At 53.4% G+C, this 17,204-nt stretch overlaps 1 protein-coding gene across 5 annotated transcripts in view; it reads left to right on the top strand.

Annotated features, from left to right (window-relative positions):
• The window catches only part of znf827 (zinc finger protein 827), a 50,442-nt gene that overhangs the window by 7,369 nt on the left and 25,869 nt on the right, over positions 1–17,204 (top strand). For 4 of the 5 annotated variants that reach the window (XR_006957923.1, XM_047044404.1, XM_047044403.1 and 1 more), the window contains exons 2-4: positions 8,408–9,700; positions 12,625–12,797; positions 13,290–13,785. Coding sequence is in view for 4 of the 5 variants with exons in the window: in XM_047044404.1 (XP_046900360.1) it covers positions 8,408–9,700; positions 12,625–12,797; positions 13,290–13,785 (1,962 nt within the window). In the remaining variant the exon portion in view is untranslated. The remainder of the gene's footprint in view (positions 1–8,407; positions 9,701–12,624; positions 12,798–13,289; positions 13,786–17,204) is intronic. The other variant, XM_047044402.1, reaches the window with a different exon arrangement.

The raw sequence follows: 17,204 nt of genomic DNA, 5'->3' as shown, positions 1-17,204 counted from the left end.
TTCCTCCGTCTCTCATCAAACGCTCAGAGTCTATTTAGATTGGGTCGGCTCCTTTATTCCTCCGGAAGCGTTTTGGTGATTTTGCATGTAGCCGTTGTCTACCTCTTCCCATCGCAGGGGGTTTGACCTGAACCAACCTGGCAACCGGTGATGAGGTCTTCCTGAGCACAGCCGGTCAGTCTGACAGACACCTCTCCACCCACCCGTGGCTTTAAGTGATGGTTGTCATAGCAATCATTATGCCACCGAGCCGACTCGGTGGGGGGGTGGGGGGGGGGTGAGGGGCGGCTTTCAGCGCGCCAGCTCCGGATCACAGCCTGGTTTTGATAGAACAGAGAAGAGGGCGATGCACAGGGCTGTACCACACTGGGAAAACAAGCCCATACACCTCCCCCCCCTCCCCTTCCTGCCCCCCTCCCCTTCTGATCCATACAGTCTGAAATCACAGGTCAGGTCTGAAACGAATCCTCGTCTGAGGAGCGTGTTCCCTTTTACCTTGAGGAAGAAGGTGAGGTGTGTATGAGAACGGAAGGCGCGGGGGGGGGGGGGGGTACTGGTGCAGAAGAGGGGCAGATGAACAATGCCTCTCCTTCCCAGCGGCTGCCCTGGCCAGCATTTAACATGGAGATTGGAAACGGAATAAGAGCTCTTTTCTACCCCCACACCCCTGTCCTCCTGGACCAGCATGTAAATGAGGTTAGCATTTCCTGCTGTGCCGCTGTGACTATTTCTCTCTCTCTCTCTCATATTCTCTCTCTCTCAAATTCTCTCCCTCTCGCTTTCTCTCTCATATTCTTTCTATAATAGCTGACACCCCCCCCCCTCCCCCTCCCCCTATGGAAAAGGACCAGGACCGATTCTGATTAGTGTCCCTTTCCTGAGTGACAAGCTCCAATCCAAGCAGGCATTGCCTTGGGCACCTCTGCCAAACTGTCGATCCAATACCCACTGTAAAAAAAAAAGCCATCTTTTTTTTCTCTCTCTCTCTGTAGCTCTCCCCTGCTTCGCTCGCTCTCTGACACACACATGCACACATTCTCGCAGTCTCTCACACTCTATTTCACTGTTCGTCCTCTCTTACACTCCCACTTATGTACACTCTCTCTCTCCATTTCACTGTCTGCTCCAAATGCCCCTCCTTTCCCTTCCCTTGCTCCCTCACACACACACACACACACACACACACACACACACACACACACACACCTCCCCCCTGCCTCTCTCTCCATGGGTGACTGGCTTGTCTAGTGTGACAGTGTGTGTCCCTCTGCCAGTCGTACAGGGTGAGGGTGATTTACTGTGGCTGGACCGCTCCTTGTCTCATACAGTAGGACCCACACCGCTTTCTGTACTACAGATACTCTTACACACACACACGCACACACACACACACTTCCCTCTGCCTCCCTCCCTTGTGAGAGGGCAGCCTTCTCCTCTATCCAGATGCTGAGGACATGGGTGACGTTTACGTCACCACACCTCCACAAGCCCACCCTGAGGTGTCTGCTCAGCTGCCAGCTCCTTGGTATTCATGCCGGCTGTATCGTGGCTTCGTTAGTTGCCGGCTGTACCGTGGCTTCCTTAGTTGCCGGCTATACCGTGGCTTCTTTCCTAGTCGGCTGTACCGTGGCTTTGTTAACGGCTCACAGCTAATCGTGGCTACCTACAGAACAGAACAGATCAGTGTGTGTTTGTAGATGGTGGGCAGTGGACCACATGGGTTGGGTGGCCAATGGAAGATGCTCAGGAAACTCTTTATTGATTGATTTTTTTGTTGTTGCAGGGACTTAACTGTAATGAGGGCATTAGTAAGTTCATCCGTAAGTCTTATTTGTCTGCCAACCTTGTCAGAACAGAATTCAGAGGCATGGTTGGCAAAATAGTTTTAAACACAAGAAAATCGCTTCGGTTGAGGTATGATGATATTCTTTCAGTTATTGTTCTCTCTCAGTATTTCTATAACATTTAATTGATCCATTACTCTTCGCCACCTCAAAGATAAGGCTTTTTCCTTTTCTCTCTCGTCAGACAGACTTTTTCATTCTGACGGAAGATGAAAATATCATTGGAGATCTCTCAAGCAGCCCAAGCCCTCTCATTGGCTCTCTTTCGGGTCCTGTTTATTGTTCTTCACCTTGGAGATGTTGAACCCAAACTCCAACTCGTAAATTCTGAGTACACTTTAGACTAATGACAATCGCAGCCGTGTGTGTGTGTGTTGACCGTGTCTTCAACGGGTCTCCAAACAGCGCTTAGGTTCCTGGCTCCCTCTCACCACGTAGCTTTGATGACACATCAGAGATTACGGCCACGGTCTCCTCTTTTATTTTGCTTCTTTTTTTCCGTTTGCTTTATTTTTTTACGTAAAATGCTATAAATGGAAGGGGAAAAATAAACCAAGGGTGAGTCAGGGCGCTCCATCTGCGATGAGGAATTTCAGCGGAGGTCCCGGGGCCCCGGGCCGTCTCATTCTCCTCCAAGAACACTTCTCCATCCTGCCTCACCTCTGGCACGCCGCCTGACTACTACGTACCCACAAACCCCTTGGCGGGCCAGGGCCCAAAATACGCTGGTGGTAATATCATGCGCGGAGCCTTCGTCTCGCTAAGACACTAACCGCCCATTATGCAAATATACTTATGTATATGTGTTGATATATATGTCTGCCCTCCCTGCCTCTGTATCCCACCCTGGTCCATGCTGAGTGTGGTGTCGCTCCAGCCGCCTGTGGAAGACAGATGGGGGAGGGGGAAAGCCTCTTTGCCAGCTTGGCCTGTAGGTTATCTATCTATGCTGTAGGTTTGGCTGGTGGTGGGGCTAAGTGGCGATGCCAGTGGTCAGTGTATCACCTGGAGTGATGCGAGTAGAGTACAGTAGAGTAGAGGCAGGTATGGGGGTCAGTTTGATGGTGTTATCTAAAGTGGCTTAATGAATGTGGACAGATCCTGGATCTGCCCCCAGTGGGGAACTGGAGGTTCATTTGCATGATCCCCCCCTCAGGGAATATTCATGTTTGTGACACATCCATGATTGATGAACCAGGTCTATATCAAGTGTGCCCAAAAGGTTCAACGATGTCCACTCTAGGTGCTCTGTAGCCAGCCTGAAGGCCAGCGGCACTAGGATGGAGGTCTGGATAAACTGTGGGAATCACATTTGGAGGCCTTTGTTAGTGTGTGAACGTAGGGTGTTAAAAGCTCTGTGGTAGTTAAGTGCTATATTTTTAAACCGGCAAATGCCCGGTGTTCCTATACTGTTAAGGTCCGCGACCCCTTTTTAAACAGGCCCACGCACTCCCGCGCTCAGATCAGCATGAGGCGTCGAGGGCCGCGTCTCCCAGCCCGTTTCCCTTTCAGTCTCTGATCTGAGACCAGCCTCAGACACGACCGGGATCGACCAGGTCCACACACCCTCGCAGAAATCCATAAAGGCGCAACACGGACCGAATCGCCAAGAAATTATAGCACCAACTGTGACTGTAGTCCACTTGGATGTACAGTGAAACCGGGCGCCATTTCTCTTTTTCTTCACCCTCTTCCATCCCAAAAACGAGACAGTGGAACCATGCACTTAACAGATTGATGTCCCATACAGCCAAGCAAAGGGGGTCAGAATTTACGACCGCCAGTCCGGTCACATGCAGCTGGTTATGTTTAAGGAGGACTGCGGGTGTCTCTCTCTCTCTTTTTCTTGTTCTTGTTCTTCTCGATTCGTATTTCTCCACGACAGATGGAAAACAGAGAGGGGAAAGAACAGGAGGAGGAGAAAGTAGCACAGAGAAAAGAGAGGGGTAGGGAGAGAGGAGCGGGGGGAAGGAAAGGCTGCAACCACAACAAAAAAGAGAGGGAGACATCCCGGATCCAAGACATCCCAATTAACAGAATTACCTTTCTCCTCGGAGAGCGCTGTTAGTCATTTGCGAGGACGCGAGCCCTCCGCTGGAGCATCGCTCCCACCATATTGTCCTGCGTGCGCTAATAAGGCAGCCCTGACCGGCGGGCGCGCTCATTAGCATAGCCCGCGGCCGTGGCAACCCCCGGTAGGGCCCAGCCGGACACTTAATTACCGTCGCGGCGCCTTCTCTGGGAAAAAACTCCCCCCCCCCCCCCCCCCCCCTTAGTAGTTCAGACCCTCCTTATCTCCTCCCTCCCACCCCCAGACACACACACACCCACTCAGCCCCCCACATCCTTGTCACCAGCTCCCCACCTGAGTCCATGTTGGGTTGTTTCTGTACCCACAGTAATGGCAGGTTAACTTTTATTGGCATTTTTCCCTGGGCTCCCCTTCCTCCCGTTTCTCTCTCTGTGTGTCCCTTCCTCCTCTCTCTCTCTCTCTGTGTCTCTGTCTCTCTCCCATTCCCCCTTCCTCCCTGTCACTCTGTTGGCCGTGACTCCTCTCTTGGCATGGACGCGCTGTATCGATGCCTCCATCCGCCCTTAATCGGCTAATGGCCTCTGCTCTGCTTAGCTGAAGCAGCCTCCCCTTCTTCTTAACCCCCTGTGTCCCCTCCTCCCCCGCCCCGCCCTCGCCTCCATCCTCCTCCTACCCTGTTCAGGTCCCGAGGTCAGGGAGGCCGATTCTTTTACGCCCGGCTAAGTCACAGAATAGCTGCTGTGTGTGTGTGTGTGTGTGTGTGTTGGAAGGCAGCCTCACGCAAGTCATGTGGGTGACCTGCGGACCAACCCCTCTCTCTCCCCCGCCTCCCCCCTGTCGTCCCTGCAACCCTCCTCACCCCCCCCTCCTCTCTCCCCCCTCCTCTCTCCCCCCTCCTCACCCCCCCCTCCTCTCTCCCCCCTCCGCCTCTCCTCTCTCCCCCCCCCTCCTCTCTCCCCCCTCCTCTCTCCCCCCTCCTCACCCCCCCTCCTCTCTCCCCCCTCCTCTCTCACCCCCCCCCTCCTCTCTCCCCCCTCCGCCTCTCCTCTCTCCCCCCTCCTCACCCCCCCCTCCTCTCTCCTCCCTCCTCACCCCCCCCCTCCTCTCTCCCCCTCCTCCTCTCCCCCTCCTCTCTCCCCCCTCCTCCTCTCCCCCCTCCTCTCTCCCCCCTCCTCCTCTCCCCCCTCCTCTCTCCCCTAGCGAAGGATCATTGTGTCTGACAAGGCTGGCAGAAATCTGCTTGACTTCTGTCTGGCCCAGCGACAGACACACACACACACACACACACACACACAGACAATCCCCCCCACACACACAGACAATCCCACACAGACAATCCCACACACACACACACACACACACACACACACACACACAGACAATCCCACACACACACAAACACACTCTGCTTCCCCCTAAGGACAAAGGGCCGGTTACACAGGCACAGCCAAAATAACCCTGCCATGTTCACAAACGGAGAATGTTGTTGACATGCAGTGTCTCTGTCACTGTGATGGACACGCTGTTGTGGAGCCCTGGTGAACGACCCCCCCCCCCCTCACACACACACACACATTCCCCAAGCCCCTCCCAGTGATGGGCATGATGCTTCCTGTCTTCCAAAAAAGCGGTATCCCCACATTTGCCCCATTAGCACGGTTTGATGTGACATCCATCCGTATTGCTGCTGAACAGGATTGGCCACGTGAAGCAGCAGTGCTACGCTGGTGGACGTCCTGAGAAGTGAACCAGGAAGCGGTGCAGCACAGTAGCTCTGTGTTTGGCCTGGCCTAAGGCAGATCTCTTTCTCGCTCGTTCCCCCTCGATCACACACACACACGTTCACTGTCTTTACACACACACTTTCTTGTTCTCCCTGTTTCTCTCTCTCTCTGAGCCCCTCTCTTTGAGCTTCTCTCTCTCTCCTCTCTGTCTCTCTCTGTCTGTCTCCTCTCTGTCTCTCTCTCTCCTCTCTCTCTCTCTCTCTCTCTCTCCTCTCTGTCTCTCTCTCCTCTCTGTCTCTCTGTCTGTCTCCTCTCTGTCTCTCTCTCCTCTCTGTCTCTCTGTCTGTCTCCTCTCTGTCTCTGTCTGTCTCTCTCTCTCTCCTCTCTGTCTCTCTCTCCTCTCTGTCTCTCTCTCTGTCTGTCTCCAGTCTGTCTCTCTCTCCTCTCTGTCTCTCTGTCTGTCTCCTCTCTGTCTCTGTCTGTCTCTCTCTCTCTCCTCTCTGTCTCTCTCTCCTCTCTGTCTCTCTCTCTGTCTGTCTCCAGTCTGTCTCTCTCTCCTCTCTGTCTCTCTGTCTGTCTCCAGTCTGTCTCTCTCTCCCCGCCCTCCCCTCCGCCTCCCGGGGTGAAGCCAGCCATGTCGTGCTGCTGATTCACCAGGGTGTGTGTGTGAGCGCTAACGCATCCCGACCGCCGAGTGCCCCACAGCTGCCGGCCCTGTCCCCGCCATGACGCCCGCTAAGCGCTCCGCTTTTCAGAGGAAGACGCTCTTTGCCGCCGCTGTCCCGCTCCTCCCGTTGGCCCAGCCGTCTCTTGTCAGGGGACGGCTCGCTGCTGTCGCTGTGTGGAGGGATGTTCAAGCCCAGCATTGGCTGTGTGTCTGCTTTGGTGTGTGTGTGTGTCTGCTGTGCTACAAGGGAAATGTAAAACACAGGCCTGTATCTCCAAGGCGAATGTTTTTCTTAAGCTATGGCTGCTTTTAAGTCCCACAAGTACATAGCTGTTAGAGTCTGGGGGGGGGGGGGGGGGGGAGCGGGGAGACAAAGACCCCTGCAGTGCAAGCCTGATCCGCTACCTTGGGGAAATATCACCCCGGGTGGTCTGCCCATGTCCCACAAATCCGCAGGGGCGTCGGGCCTCAACGGGCAGAAGAGCAGCAGCAGCATTTTGCCCTCCCCCCCCCCCCCCCCCCCCCCCCCCTTTGGCCCCTGCCGTACAGTAGCTCTTTGCCTCCCTCGAGCTTTAGCGTTGAACCCAGGAAGCAGAGAGTTCATCGTCAGAAGGCGAGACCTCGGGTCAGCAATCTAGCCATTTCACACTAACAACATTACAGCCATTAGGGCTCCAACCGCTTTCCCCAGTGTCACATGGAAGAGGGTCGCCCCTCTCAGGTGACTAAAAGCTTTGAGGAGCACGGAAAAGCTGTTTGTTAGAAGGACACACACATAGACATTCTTATGGCTTAACCTGAGAAAGGTTACACGCACACATAGGTAAATGCACTCAAACAAATCTCTTACACACATGTGTAAGGACGCAGAGAAGCTGCATGTTTGCAGTTCTGTAGAATCACTCTTGTTTTTCAGCCGTTGGCCTTTGTGTATAGGCCAACATGTCTCCATGTGTATGTTGGATAGATTAAGATGAGACGTGTGTGTGTGGCCTCTGCATGGAGTCCCGAGCTGGCCGCAGTTACGGCGAGCTCTGTGGACAGCGCTCAGCGACGTCGACCACATGTGAGTCGACTCGAATGATCCCGACAGGTCGCAGGGGTAGGGTTGCCCCAGCAACAGCCCGCCTCCTGCCCCCCTGTCCCGTCCCTCTGTAAACAGAGAGCAGCCCAGCAGGCTTCAGTCAGGGTCATCAGGGTGAATACAGCCTTGATATGTGCCTGTGTGTCTGAGTGAGAGGTAGGCTAGAGAGAGCGAGGGAGCGAGAGAGATGGGGTTCAAATACGGCTTTGTAGAATTCTTTGCAGAAGGTTTACATGTGGCAGAGCCTCCGTGCCCTTTTTTGCTCCGATTTTTGTTTTGCGGTTGATGCACATGGTTTTATATATATAATTTTTATAACAAAAAAAATGTGTTGTGTTTTGACATTTGTTTTCACCCGGGCTTGTTGCTTTCTGACATTCTTATAGGAGTTTGTTAATATGTATCAGGAATATTCACTTTTCTTTGTTCGCCCTTGTCTGGCAAGCTGTAATGTTTTGCTTATGAATATTGATACATGAAGTGTATATTAATGACCCTCGGTGACCTTAACCCTATCCTTATTGGCTCCCTGGTGGTATCCGCAAGCTCATGAATATTAATCCAGTTCTGTAACCTCCATTACCCTAATCTTTGCTGTCTAGCCTCCCCGAAGGGCCCGTTGCCATGGTAACCCCCTTTTCTCAACTCCTTTAGACCCTGAAGAAAAAAAAGATAATACAAAAAAAGGGTTATAAAAAAATCTTTCTAAGTTGTTGTGTCTTGACGTAGAGTAAGTTGTCGATTTTGAATAGAAAAGCTATGAATTTAACTATTTTTGTACTTTTTCATTCGTTGCCATCACAGTTAGTCTCCCTCCTGCTGTGAGTACTGAAGTCTATTGGGCAGCTATAATAAGCCAGTGGCTTTGTAGTGTACTGCAGTTGGTAAACATAATTGAGAGATCTCCCCAGGGATAATCAGTGTCTGATCTAGTCCTATCTAGCCTACTTACTTCTAAAGGATGTGTCATGTGACACGTGCCTCGCATGGCAGTTCAAAACCTCTTCCTCAGTTGTTATTCCTCAGTCAAATGTCCCCTCTCTCTTCCCCCCCCAGATGTGGACAACGTCGAGGAGGGCGGGCCGGAAGGCGGTCCTGTGGAGGACGAGGCCGGCTGGTTCGGGAACACCTCGGACGCTCGCTCCGAGTCGTCTTACGGTGACGCGCAGGACGATGCGCTGCTCCCCAGGGGCTCCTCCCCCGACGAGCGCCAGGGCGCGGCGACGGCCTCTGGCAACCACGACACCTCCGGCGGCGAGAGTTCTCTGGGCTGCCCCACGCCTGTCCACCGCGCCTCCCTGGAGCTGCTGGGGCTGGACGGCCCCGGCATGTTCTCGGCCCAGGACACTCTGTCGTCGGTCGTGTCGTCGCTCTACGGCGAGGCGGCCTCCCAAGCCCTGGGGAAACCCCTCAGTAGCAACCTGCGGCGCCTGCTGGAAGCCGGCTCTCTGAAGCTGGACGCTGGCGAGCTCCTGGGCCGGGCTGTGAGAGGAGGAGGGAGCGGGGGCGAGTCTCCGCCCATAGGGTTAGCTCCGCCCCTGACCCTCTCCCCCTTGTCCCACCACGCTCAGCAGCTAAGTGCTCTTGCCCGGAAACTGGCCAACAACAACAACAACGCCAGCTCTGCCTCCGCCTCGCCCGCCTCCTTGGCGCCATCGGCCGGTGTGAAGCAGGAGCCCCTGGACCCTTTTGCCTCGGTTGCCACCAGCAACGGCAGCGGCTTTGTCTGGGTGGGCGTGGCCGACAAGTGGCCTCTGGCCGGTTGCTCGGCTGGCGGCTCCAGCCTCTCGCCGGACTCGGCCATCCAGAAGCTGAAGGCGGCGGCCAACGCCGTGCTCCAGGACAAGAACGCCTTAGCCTCCTCCTCCTCCTCTTCATCCTCCTCCTCCTCTTCCACCTCCGCCTCGTCCGCGGTGCCGACCCTTGGCAGCGGGGGCCGCGGGGGGGAAGACGCGGTGCGCTTCGATGCCTTCACCTCCCCCTTCAGCCCTCAGTCCGCCAGCTCCACCCTCGCCGCGCTCTCCAAGAAGGTCAGCGAGCGGAGCCAGCAGGTGTCGTCCGCGGGCGGCGCCGCCTCGGACCACCAGCCCTCGGCCAGCTCCTTCCTGTCGCTCGTCTCCATGACGTCCTCGGCCGCCCTGCTCAAAGAGGTGGCGGCCCGGGCGGCGGGGAACCTCCTGGCCGCCGACAAGAAGGAGGCGTCGTCCCCGCTGTCGGTGGCCATGCTCCAGGAGGACGTTAAGCCCCTGCTGGACAGGAACCAGCAGAAGACGCCCACACCCACCCAGGGGCTGGACCTCCTGCTGCCCTCCACCCCCAAGGGCAGAGCCAAGCCCAGCAGCCATGCAGGTAAACCAGGGGCGCGCTCAGCACGGACGGAACGGAGCAAAATGTTCATTTGGAGGGGAAATGGTGGTGGGTTTTGTGTAGCTGTTGTGAATGTGAGTGTTGCATCTATGGCAGCTGCGCACAAGGTTTTTAATGCGGCGGGATTTAGTCAGCCGTCGCTGCTGATTGGGTAAGACATCTGACACACTCAGCAAACGGGAGATAGCGCACCTCAAAGCTCGTGTCACACCGTTTCACACCGTTTGAAGTTTCGATGGATAATCTTTCGTTAAGTGAAATGTAAAGTTTACTTATCCATCTACCTCTCAATATGTTTCCGATTTTTGGGGGATCTACAAGTTGTTTGTGCAAGTAGCTTTAGAGGACATACTAAGCCTATTCAGAATTCCTCGCTTTAGGTAGTCCATCAAGGTTTACAACAAGGATTTAATATGAAATGGAGGGCCTTCTACATATTTACTGAATAGCAACAAAATCTTAAGAGCTGCCTGCCTTTTTATTTCGATGATTTCTCTCCACTTGACCTTGCACATTCTGATTTTGAAAGTATCTGAAAAGATTTTTCTTAAAAACGATTGCTTAAATCTCAGCAGGAAAAAAGACAAACCAAAAACATTACTACAAATATGTTACTCCAGTGGCATTCCACACCTGATGAATGTTTCACTTCATATAGAGTTCAGAGTGCCCAAAGCAGTTTGAGACTGCTTTCACCACAACATGGCTTACTGTCATGTCAGCTAACACATGAGCATTTTACAGCAGACTTGCCTCTAGTTCCGTATTGTTTTTGTTGTTGCCACAGCAACACAAGCTTGTAGTGTAGCCTCAGTTTCACTGTCAGCCCCTGAAGTGGCTGAGAAGAGGATGCCAGAAAGACAAAGAGACGGAGGTAGGGAGAAAGCGAGAGGAGAGAGAGAGAGAGAGAGAGAAAGAAAGCGAGGAGAGAGAGAGAGAGAGAGAGAGAGAGAGAGAGAGAGAAAGAGAGAGAGAGAGAGAGAGAGAGAGAGAGAGAGAAAGCGAGAGGAGAGAGAGAAAGAGAGAGAGAGAGAGAAAGCGAGAGTAGAGAGAGAGAGAGAGAGAGAGAGAGAGGGAGAGAGAAAGCGAGAGGAGAGAGAAAGCGAGAGGAGAGAGAGGGAGAGAGAAAGCGAGAGGAGAGAGAGGGAGAGAGAAAGCGAGAGGAGAGAGAGGGAGAAAGCGAGAGGATAGAAAGAGCAGTCGCGTCTGGGAAAAGGTCTGTGGGCACGGCAGGGGGCTTCCGACCGAGACCTCGCCTGCCTTCCCAGACCGTCTCGTTTGCGCTCGGATGTAGCGGCTGCCAAAAGGGGCTGTCAGTGTGTGCTCGGCACAGTGGGAAGCCTGGGAGTCCATATCCATCTCCACAGACCGGTCCTGGCTGCGTCCCCTCCTACCCCTGGCCTTCAGCGGAGCAGCTCAGAGCTGCACCACAGCACATTCCTGGCCAACAACTAGCCTCTCAGAGTTTCCACCGGCTAGACACACACACATATATATACATACATCCCAAGACATGCATGCATGCATTCGTACCTTCACAGACACACAAACCTTAAATGAGCCTTCCTCAGGGAAGAGGGAGGGTTTCCCGGGAGATGGATGGCTACTTGTGAGGGACTGTGTCGCAACCCCTGCCGAATCTAAAATGGCTGGATCAAATTGACTCCAGACTGATGAGAGGCAGTCGATGTAATATTCTGTGATCTGCATGTTAAGGAGGGGGTCTGTCGGAACCCAAAGACCCGTCAAGGTCGTCCGCATCTGTAAGATAGAAAAAACAAAACAGGTAGTAGTTGGTCGCCAGACTGACAAATGTGACCTTGATTATTGACTGTCATGTCTTGTTTTATGGTGTCCGCTCGCCAGTTCTTCTGCAAAACAGCATTAGATTGACGTCTAGTGATGGACACGCTCTACAGTACTTTGCATACAGATCCAAGCTCGTACAACCTACTGTCTTTTGAAATAACTGATTTCGATCGGGCGGAAAACAGGCGTGTCAATTTCCAAACGCTCGGCCGCCCCCATCATCCCACCCACTCCCACCCCACCACCAATCACCCTCCTCCCCTTTCACACCTCCACCTCTCTTTTTACCTCACTCTCTCCATCCTCCAGTACCAAAGCCCCCCCCTCTGCTCCCTTTCCTTCCCCTCCACCATCTCCTCGGCGCTGGGGAGAGGAGGGGCCGCAGATGGCAGTTTATTGTTGCAAATAGGCAGTCTCGAGGTTTTACACCCCGGGTCAATGAATGGCTGAGCACAGTAATTTCACCAAACACTGATTACCAGATGTTTTTCAAGGAACTGGACTGGAATACTTATGAAGCCATCCTGATGCCAACCCCCCCCCCCCAACCCCCCCCCCCCCCCCCCCTCCTGTAGAATTTGTAATGCAATCATGCCGCTTTCTAATAAGACCAATTAAACGGTAATGGATGCCGGATATGAAGCCAACAACAATGGCGGAGACTCTAAAACATCCTGGAGTCTTCATTGTTTCCTGTTGAATACATCCAGGGTGAACCGTGGTTCCAACTTGTTCAGGTGGACAGAAAGGACCGCTCACTGGAAGCTCCAGGCTGAAGGATAACGGCCCTTTTTTAGAGACTCTAAAAGTTCCATAACTAGTCATCCAATGCCACATACTGTCTGCTATTGTCACTCATCACTGTTCAGTTATTACAAAGTGCACTTACACCACATATAAGAAAGGCATTTATAACATGTAACTCAACTTACTTGAATTCTTCTTTCTCTGGTTTCTCACCCATCATGAAAACAATCCTAACACTAAACGCTTGCAACGCAAGCTGTGTCCGAATCACTACACAGCAAAAACAAACAACAACCTTTTTTGAAACGCATCTATACACCTTAACTCTCGAATGACCTTTGACCTCCCAGGTTCTCCGGAGGATGTCGGCAAGCCGTTCCAGTGCCCCGTCTGCGGACTGGTCATCAAGCGCAAGAGCTACTGGAAGAGGCACATGGTCATCCACACAGGCTTGAAAAGCCACCAGTGCCCCCTGTGCCCCTTCCGCTGCGCTCGCAAAGACAATCTCAAGTCCCACATGAAGGTGAGGACTATGGGGACGACCCTCCAATGTCTTTCTCACCTTTCGACCTTGCTCCCCCCTCCCCCACCGCACATGAGCGGGGTCCCCAGTGTTGTTGGTATAACTAATTGCTGACACGATAGGCTGTTCATGCGTTAGTCAAAGTCACCCCTAGCTACAGTAGCATTGCACAAACGGAACATTATTGCCATGGAAGAGGAACATTGCCTCGAGTGTTTGCTTAGTGTGTAAATCCCCTGTAGGCTTCACCAGGAAATTCTTCCTTTCAACTCGGTAGTGCTCGGTTTTCAGGGGCAGAGGAAATTGTGGTTGTATCTCTTCTTAAAATGGAGAAGGGCTGAGGAATGCCTTCTCGTTCCAATGTGTTTTGAGAAGACGCAGGGACCCCATCTTGGATGTCTAACCCTAATGTGACGGCGCCCGTCCTCTCCATCCCTACCCATCCTCTCAATTCCTCTGTCCTACCCCAATCCCATCACCCCTCCATTCTAGGTCCATCAGCACCAGGACCGAGGAGAGACGTTCCAGTGTGAACTTTGCCCTTTCACCTCTTCGCGCCACTTTAGCCTGAAGCTCCACATGCGCTGCCACCAGCACTTCCCACGCAACGAGCTGAAGGTCAAGGAGGAGGCCACCACCGACACGGAGGGCGAGGGCTCCCTCATGGGCGACAGCTGTCCCGGGCCGGGGGACCTGAGAGGGGCGGAGACCTCGCCCCTGCACTCCGACGTGGGTCTCCAAGCCTCGCCCCCAGGCGACGGCTCCTCCAACCACGTCCACATCAAGGAGGAGCCTCAGGAGAGGGAGCTGTCGGTGCTCTCGCCCTTCGCCCTCTGCCGGGAGCGCCCAGGCAGCAGCGCCAACTCCCTGGACCTCTCCGTGGTTGGGGTCGGGGTGAGATCAAGCCCCAGCGGGCCCACAGCCGCCTCGCTCTTCAGCCCGGACATCACCACCAAGACGGCCACCGACCTGCTTATGAAGCTCTCAGGTAAAGACCGCAAGCCTGGTTGACCATAGCTGTTAGCTCTTAGCTATCTTAGCTATCCTATTAGCTATCTTAGCTATCCTATTAGTCATCTTAGCTATCCTATTAGCTAAGATAGATTCCTCAATGTGTCGTGAACAGTGTTAGCCCCAGGGGAGGCCTCTCATTAAGGACGCGTCAACAAAAAAAGTTTCCAAGTGTTTGTTTTTTTTTAAGACTGATGGCGAATGCTATTTTTGTCCCTCACCAATCAACCTCCGTGAACCCCCTCCATCTGTTACCCCTCCAACAACTGTAAACATGCTAGCGTTAGCTAGAAGCACACATGGGCAGGTATGTTTGGATGCAGTTCAGCGTGCCGCCATGTCAAAAACGAGGGCTTTACTTTAAAGACAATGGCGTGATTGATGGAAAATGTCTGACCAGGGGATCATCCTAGGGGTCGCGGGCACGACCACCAGTTTTCCATTTAATGCGGCGTAATTAGATTGAGATCTCCAAGTAAGGGAGGGGGGGGGAGAGAGAAAACCCTGGGAACATTAGATTAATTAAAAATGTATGCATAATTCATAATTAAAAAGGAATTTATAATTTGAAATGATTAGCGCCCTCAGCGCCAGCCTGTGACCCATGCTAGTAGACGTGGGGACTGGGCCGAGCTTAGTTAAGTCCTGCCTCCGTCCCCCTGCACCACCCCACCCCCAGCCTCCCCTGGGTGGCAGTCCCACTTCACTCCCAGACTTCTCAATGAAGAGCTGCCAGGAGCCAAGATGGCTTCCTTGCAGTGTCAGCTCCCACGTCGAGTGGCAGACTCTGCGGTCGCAGCCGCCACTCAGGGAGAAAACGAGATGAGATGGACAACACACACAAGAAAAATGACTATAATATGCCAAGATACCATAGCAACTGGTACTGAGTGTTGAAGGAGGGGATTTTAATGGAAAGCTTATTTTCTACATTTGTATTTTTTTGTGATTAACCAAGCACTCTAATCGCTTAATGGACGGAGAGAAAGGTGTCGGACCCGAGGCGAGAAAAGGAGAGCCTTAAATCCTTAAATCATTTCAACACGCCAAGCTAGCAAACAGGAATAGAGAGGGCAGAGAGAGAGAGAGGAAACAGGCAGAGGGAGGGGGGGAGGGGTAGAGGTAGAAAGAGAGAGAGAGAGAGACAGAGAGAGAGGGAGAGACAGAGAGAGAGAGACTGAGAGAGAGGGGGGTGGGAGAGAGACGGAGGAAGGTGAGAAGGAAGCTCCTCGTGGGACCTCTCCACTCCATTTCTTTTGACCTCGCTGCCAACCGCGATTGAGTGTGTGCACGAGTGGCTCATCCCTCCTGCTTTGCTGTCTGTGCCTTCATCCCACAAGGTCTGAGAGGGGGGAGGGAGGGAGGGAGGTGGGGAGGGAGGGAGGGAAAGAGGGAGGGAGGGAGGGAGGTGGGGAGGGAGGGAGGGAGGGAAGGAAGGAGGTGGGGAGGGAGGGGTAAAAAGCCATGAGGGGAGCATAAAAAAAGACGTAGATGAAGTGACGGCTATCTGGACAGAGAGCAGTACCTCGGCTCCCTTGGTGTAAAAAAAAAAAAAAATCCCAGTGAACTCTTTTTGACCTCTGACATAATAGGCATATCATTTTTGGGCTGTCCTGCTTCCCCCCTCGGGTGTTGGACCAATCCCCTTTGATTCTCATCCCTCCCACCTCTTCCCCCACACTGTCACAAGTGTCAGCCCTTCCAGTGTGATCCACATTTTGATTTCGGAGATGAAAGGCCAGAGAGGCGCTTTGAAAAATGCTTGGCTGCTCCAACTTCCCCCTCCACCACTGCGCACACATGCAGCCCTCAGCCCGCTGGAGCCTCAGTTCAGAATAGAGGTCCCCACAGTGGCCCCGCTCACCCCCCCACCCCACCCCCCCCACCCCCACCCCCCCTTACACACACTCCTCAGTGGTGACACAGGGACAACGAGCATGACCTCGACCGGGGTGTGAATAATTGGCACGCTGGGGCTTGTGGGAGGTGTGTGTCTGTCTGACTGCTGTGCAGGATTTGTCTTCTTTATCTGTCTTCTCCTGGGATAAGGGCCTGGACTGTGTTTGTTTGTGTGTGTGTGTGTGTGTGTATGTTGCTTACATCTAGGAAGCCTAATATCTCATCTCACTGAATTTACTCACTTAAACCGCCCCCAAAATATGTGTTCTGTGCCCCCCCACACACACACACAAACACTACATGCAGCCGTCCGTATTGCTGTCCAGTGAGCGTCTGACCCTGGGTTGTTTCCGTTCCTGCTGGAAACCCAGCGGCTTGGCGTTTGTCTGTGTTCAGGGGTTTTCCTCCTCCTTCCCCTGGTGAGAAGGGGGAGCTGAGGTTGTTAGGAGGGGAGCAGGCTGGCGTGACAGAGGTGGCAAGCTAATGAAGTTGCCTGACGGCCAGCCCCGGCCCGCGGAGCGAGAGGTGAGGCCGAGTGGACAAGTGCCTGGCAGCGAGACGGATGAGGCGAGAGAAAAAGAGAGAGAGAGAGGGAGGAGAGGAGAGAGGAGAGCGAGAGGGAGTGTGGCTGGAGCAAAGGTAGGGAGCGAGTGAGAGGTGAAGAGAGACAGGGAGGTGAAGAGGGATGTGTGGAGAGAGAGAGAGAGAGAGAGAGAGAGAGAGGAATACAGATGGGTAGTGAGTCAGAGTGAGGGGGAGCGAGAGAGAGAGAGACAGAGAGAGAGGAACATGTAGTATCGCTCGTAGGAGCCCACAGTGACTGGTGGCAGGTGTCATCGGGGCGTGATAACACAGACAGCCTGATAGCACAGTCACCCCAGGGCCACAGACAGCCCTGCTGCATCACACGCACACACACACACACACACACACACACAGACACACACAGACACACACACAGACACACACACGCACACAGACACACACACACACACACAGACACACACGCACACAGACACACACACAGACACACACGCACACACACACACACAGACACACACCTTAGACTGCAGGGGTGGATGGCATCATCTGCACACACGCACAACGCTCCTAGTTGCGATGCCCAGTCCCCTGGACATGCCTGTTCTCTCCTCCCCTGCCTGCCGCCCGCAGCACTCTCACGCATTGGGTTGATTACGCAATCAAGGCAGGCTGTTGGGCCTGTATCCATCCAGTGGAGTGTTTTGGTTTCAGGACCGTACTCTGTGCCAGAAGAAGAAAAAAAAACTGAAGAAAAAAAACGTGCCCAGTCGGATTAACACACTAAATAATTGAGTGGACTCCGCAATGTAGATTGGAAGTAGAAAAAAGAAAAAAAAACTCTATTCATAGTGACAATGGTAAAGGTCACTGGAACGGAGGGACAGTGTGTGTGTGTGTGAGAGAGAGAGAGAGAGAGCGCTTCCCTGTTTTTTTTGTTTGTTTTTTACACGCTTG

The sequence above is a fragment of the Hypomesus transpacificus genome, chromosome 22 (assembly GCF_021917145.1).
Source record: "Hypomesus transpacificus isolate Combined female chromosome 22, fHypTra1, whole genome shotgun sequence".
Taxonomy (NCBI): Eukaryota; Metazoa; Chordata; class Actinopteri; order Osmeriformes; family Osmeridae; genus Hypomesus; species Hypomesus transpacificus.
The sequence above is the reverse complement of the archived record's forward strand: the minus strand, read 5'-3'. Positions and strand labels throughout refer to the sequence as shown.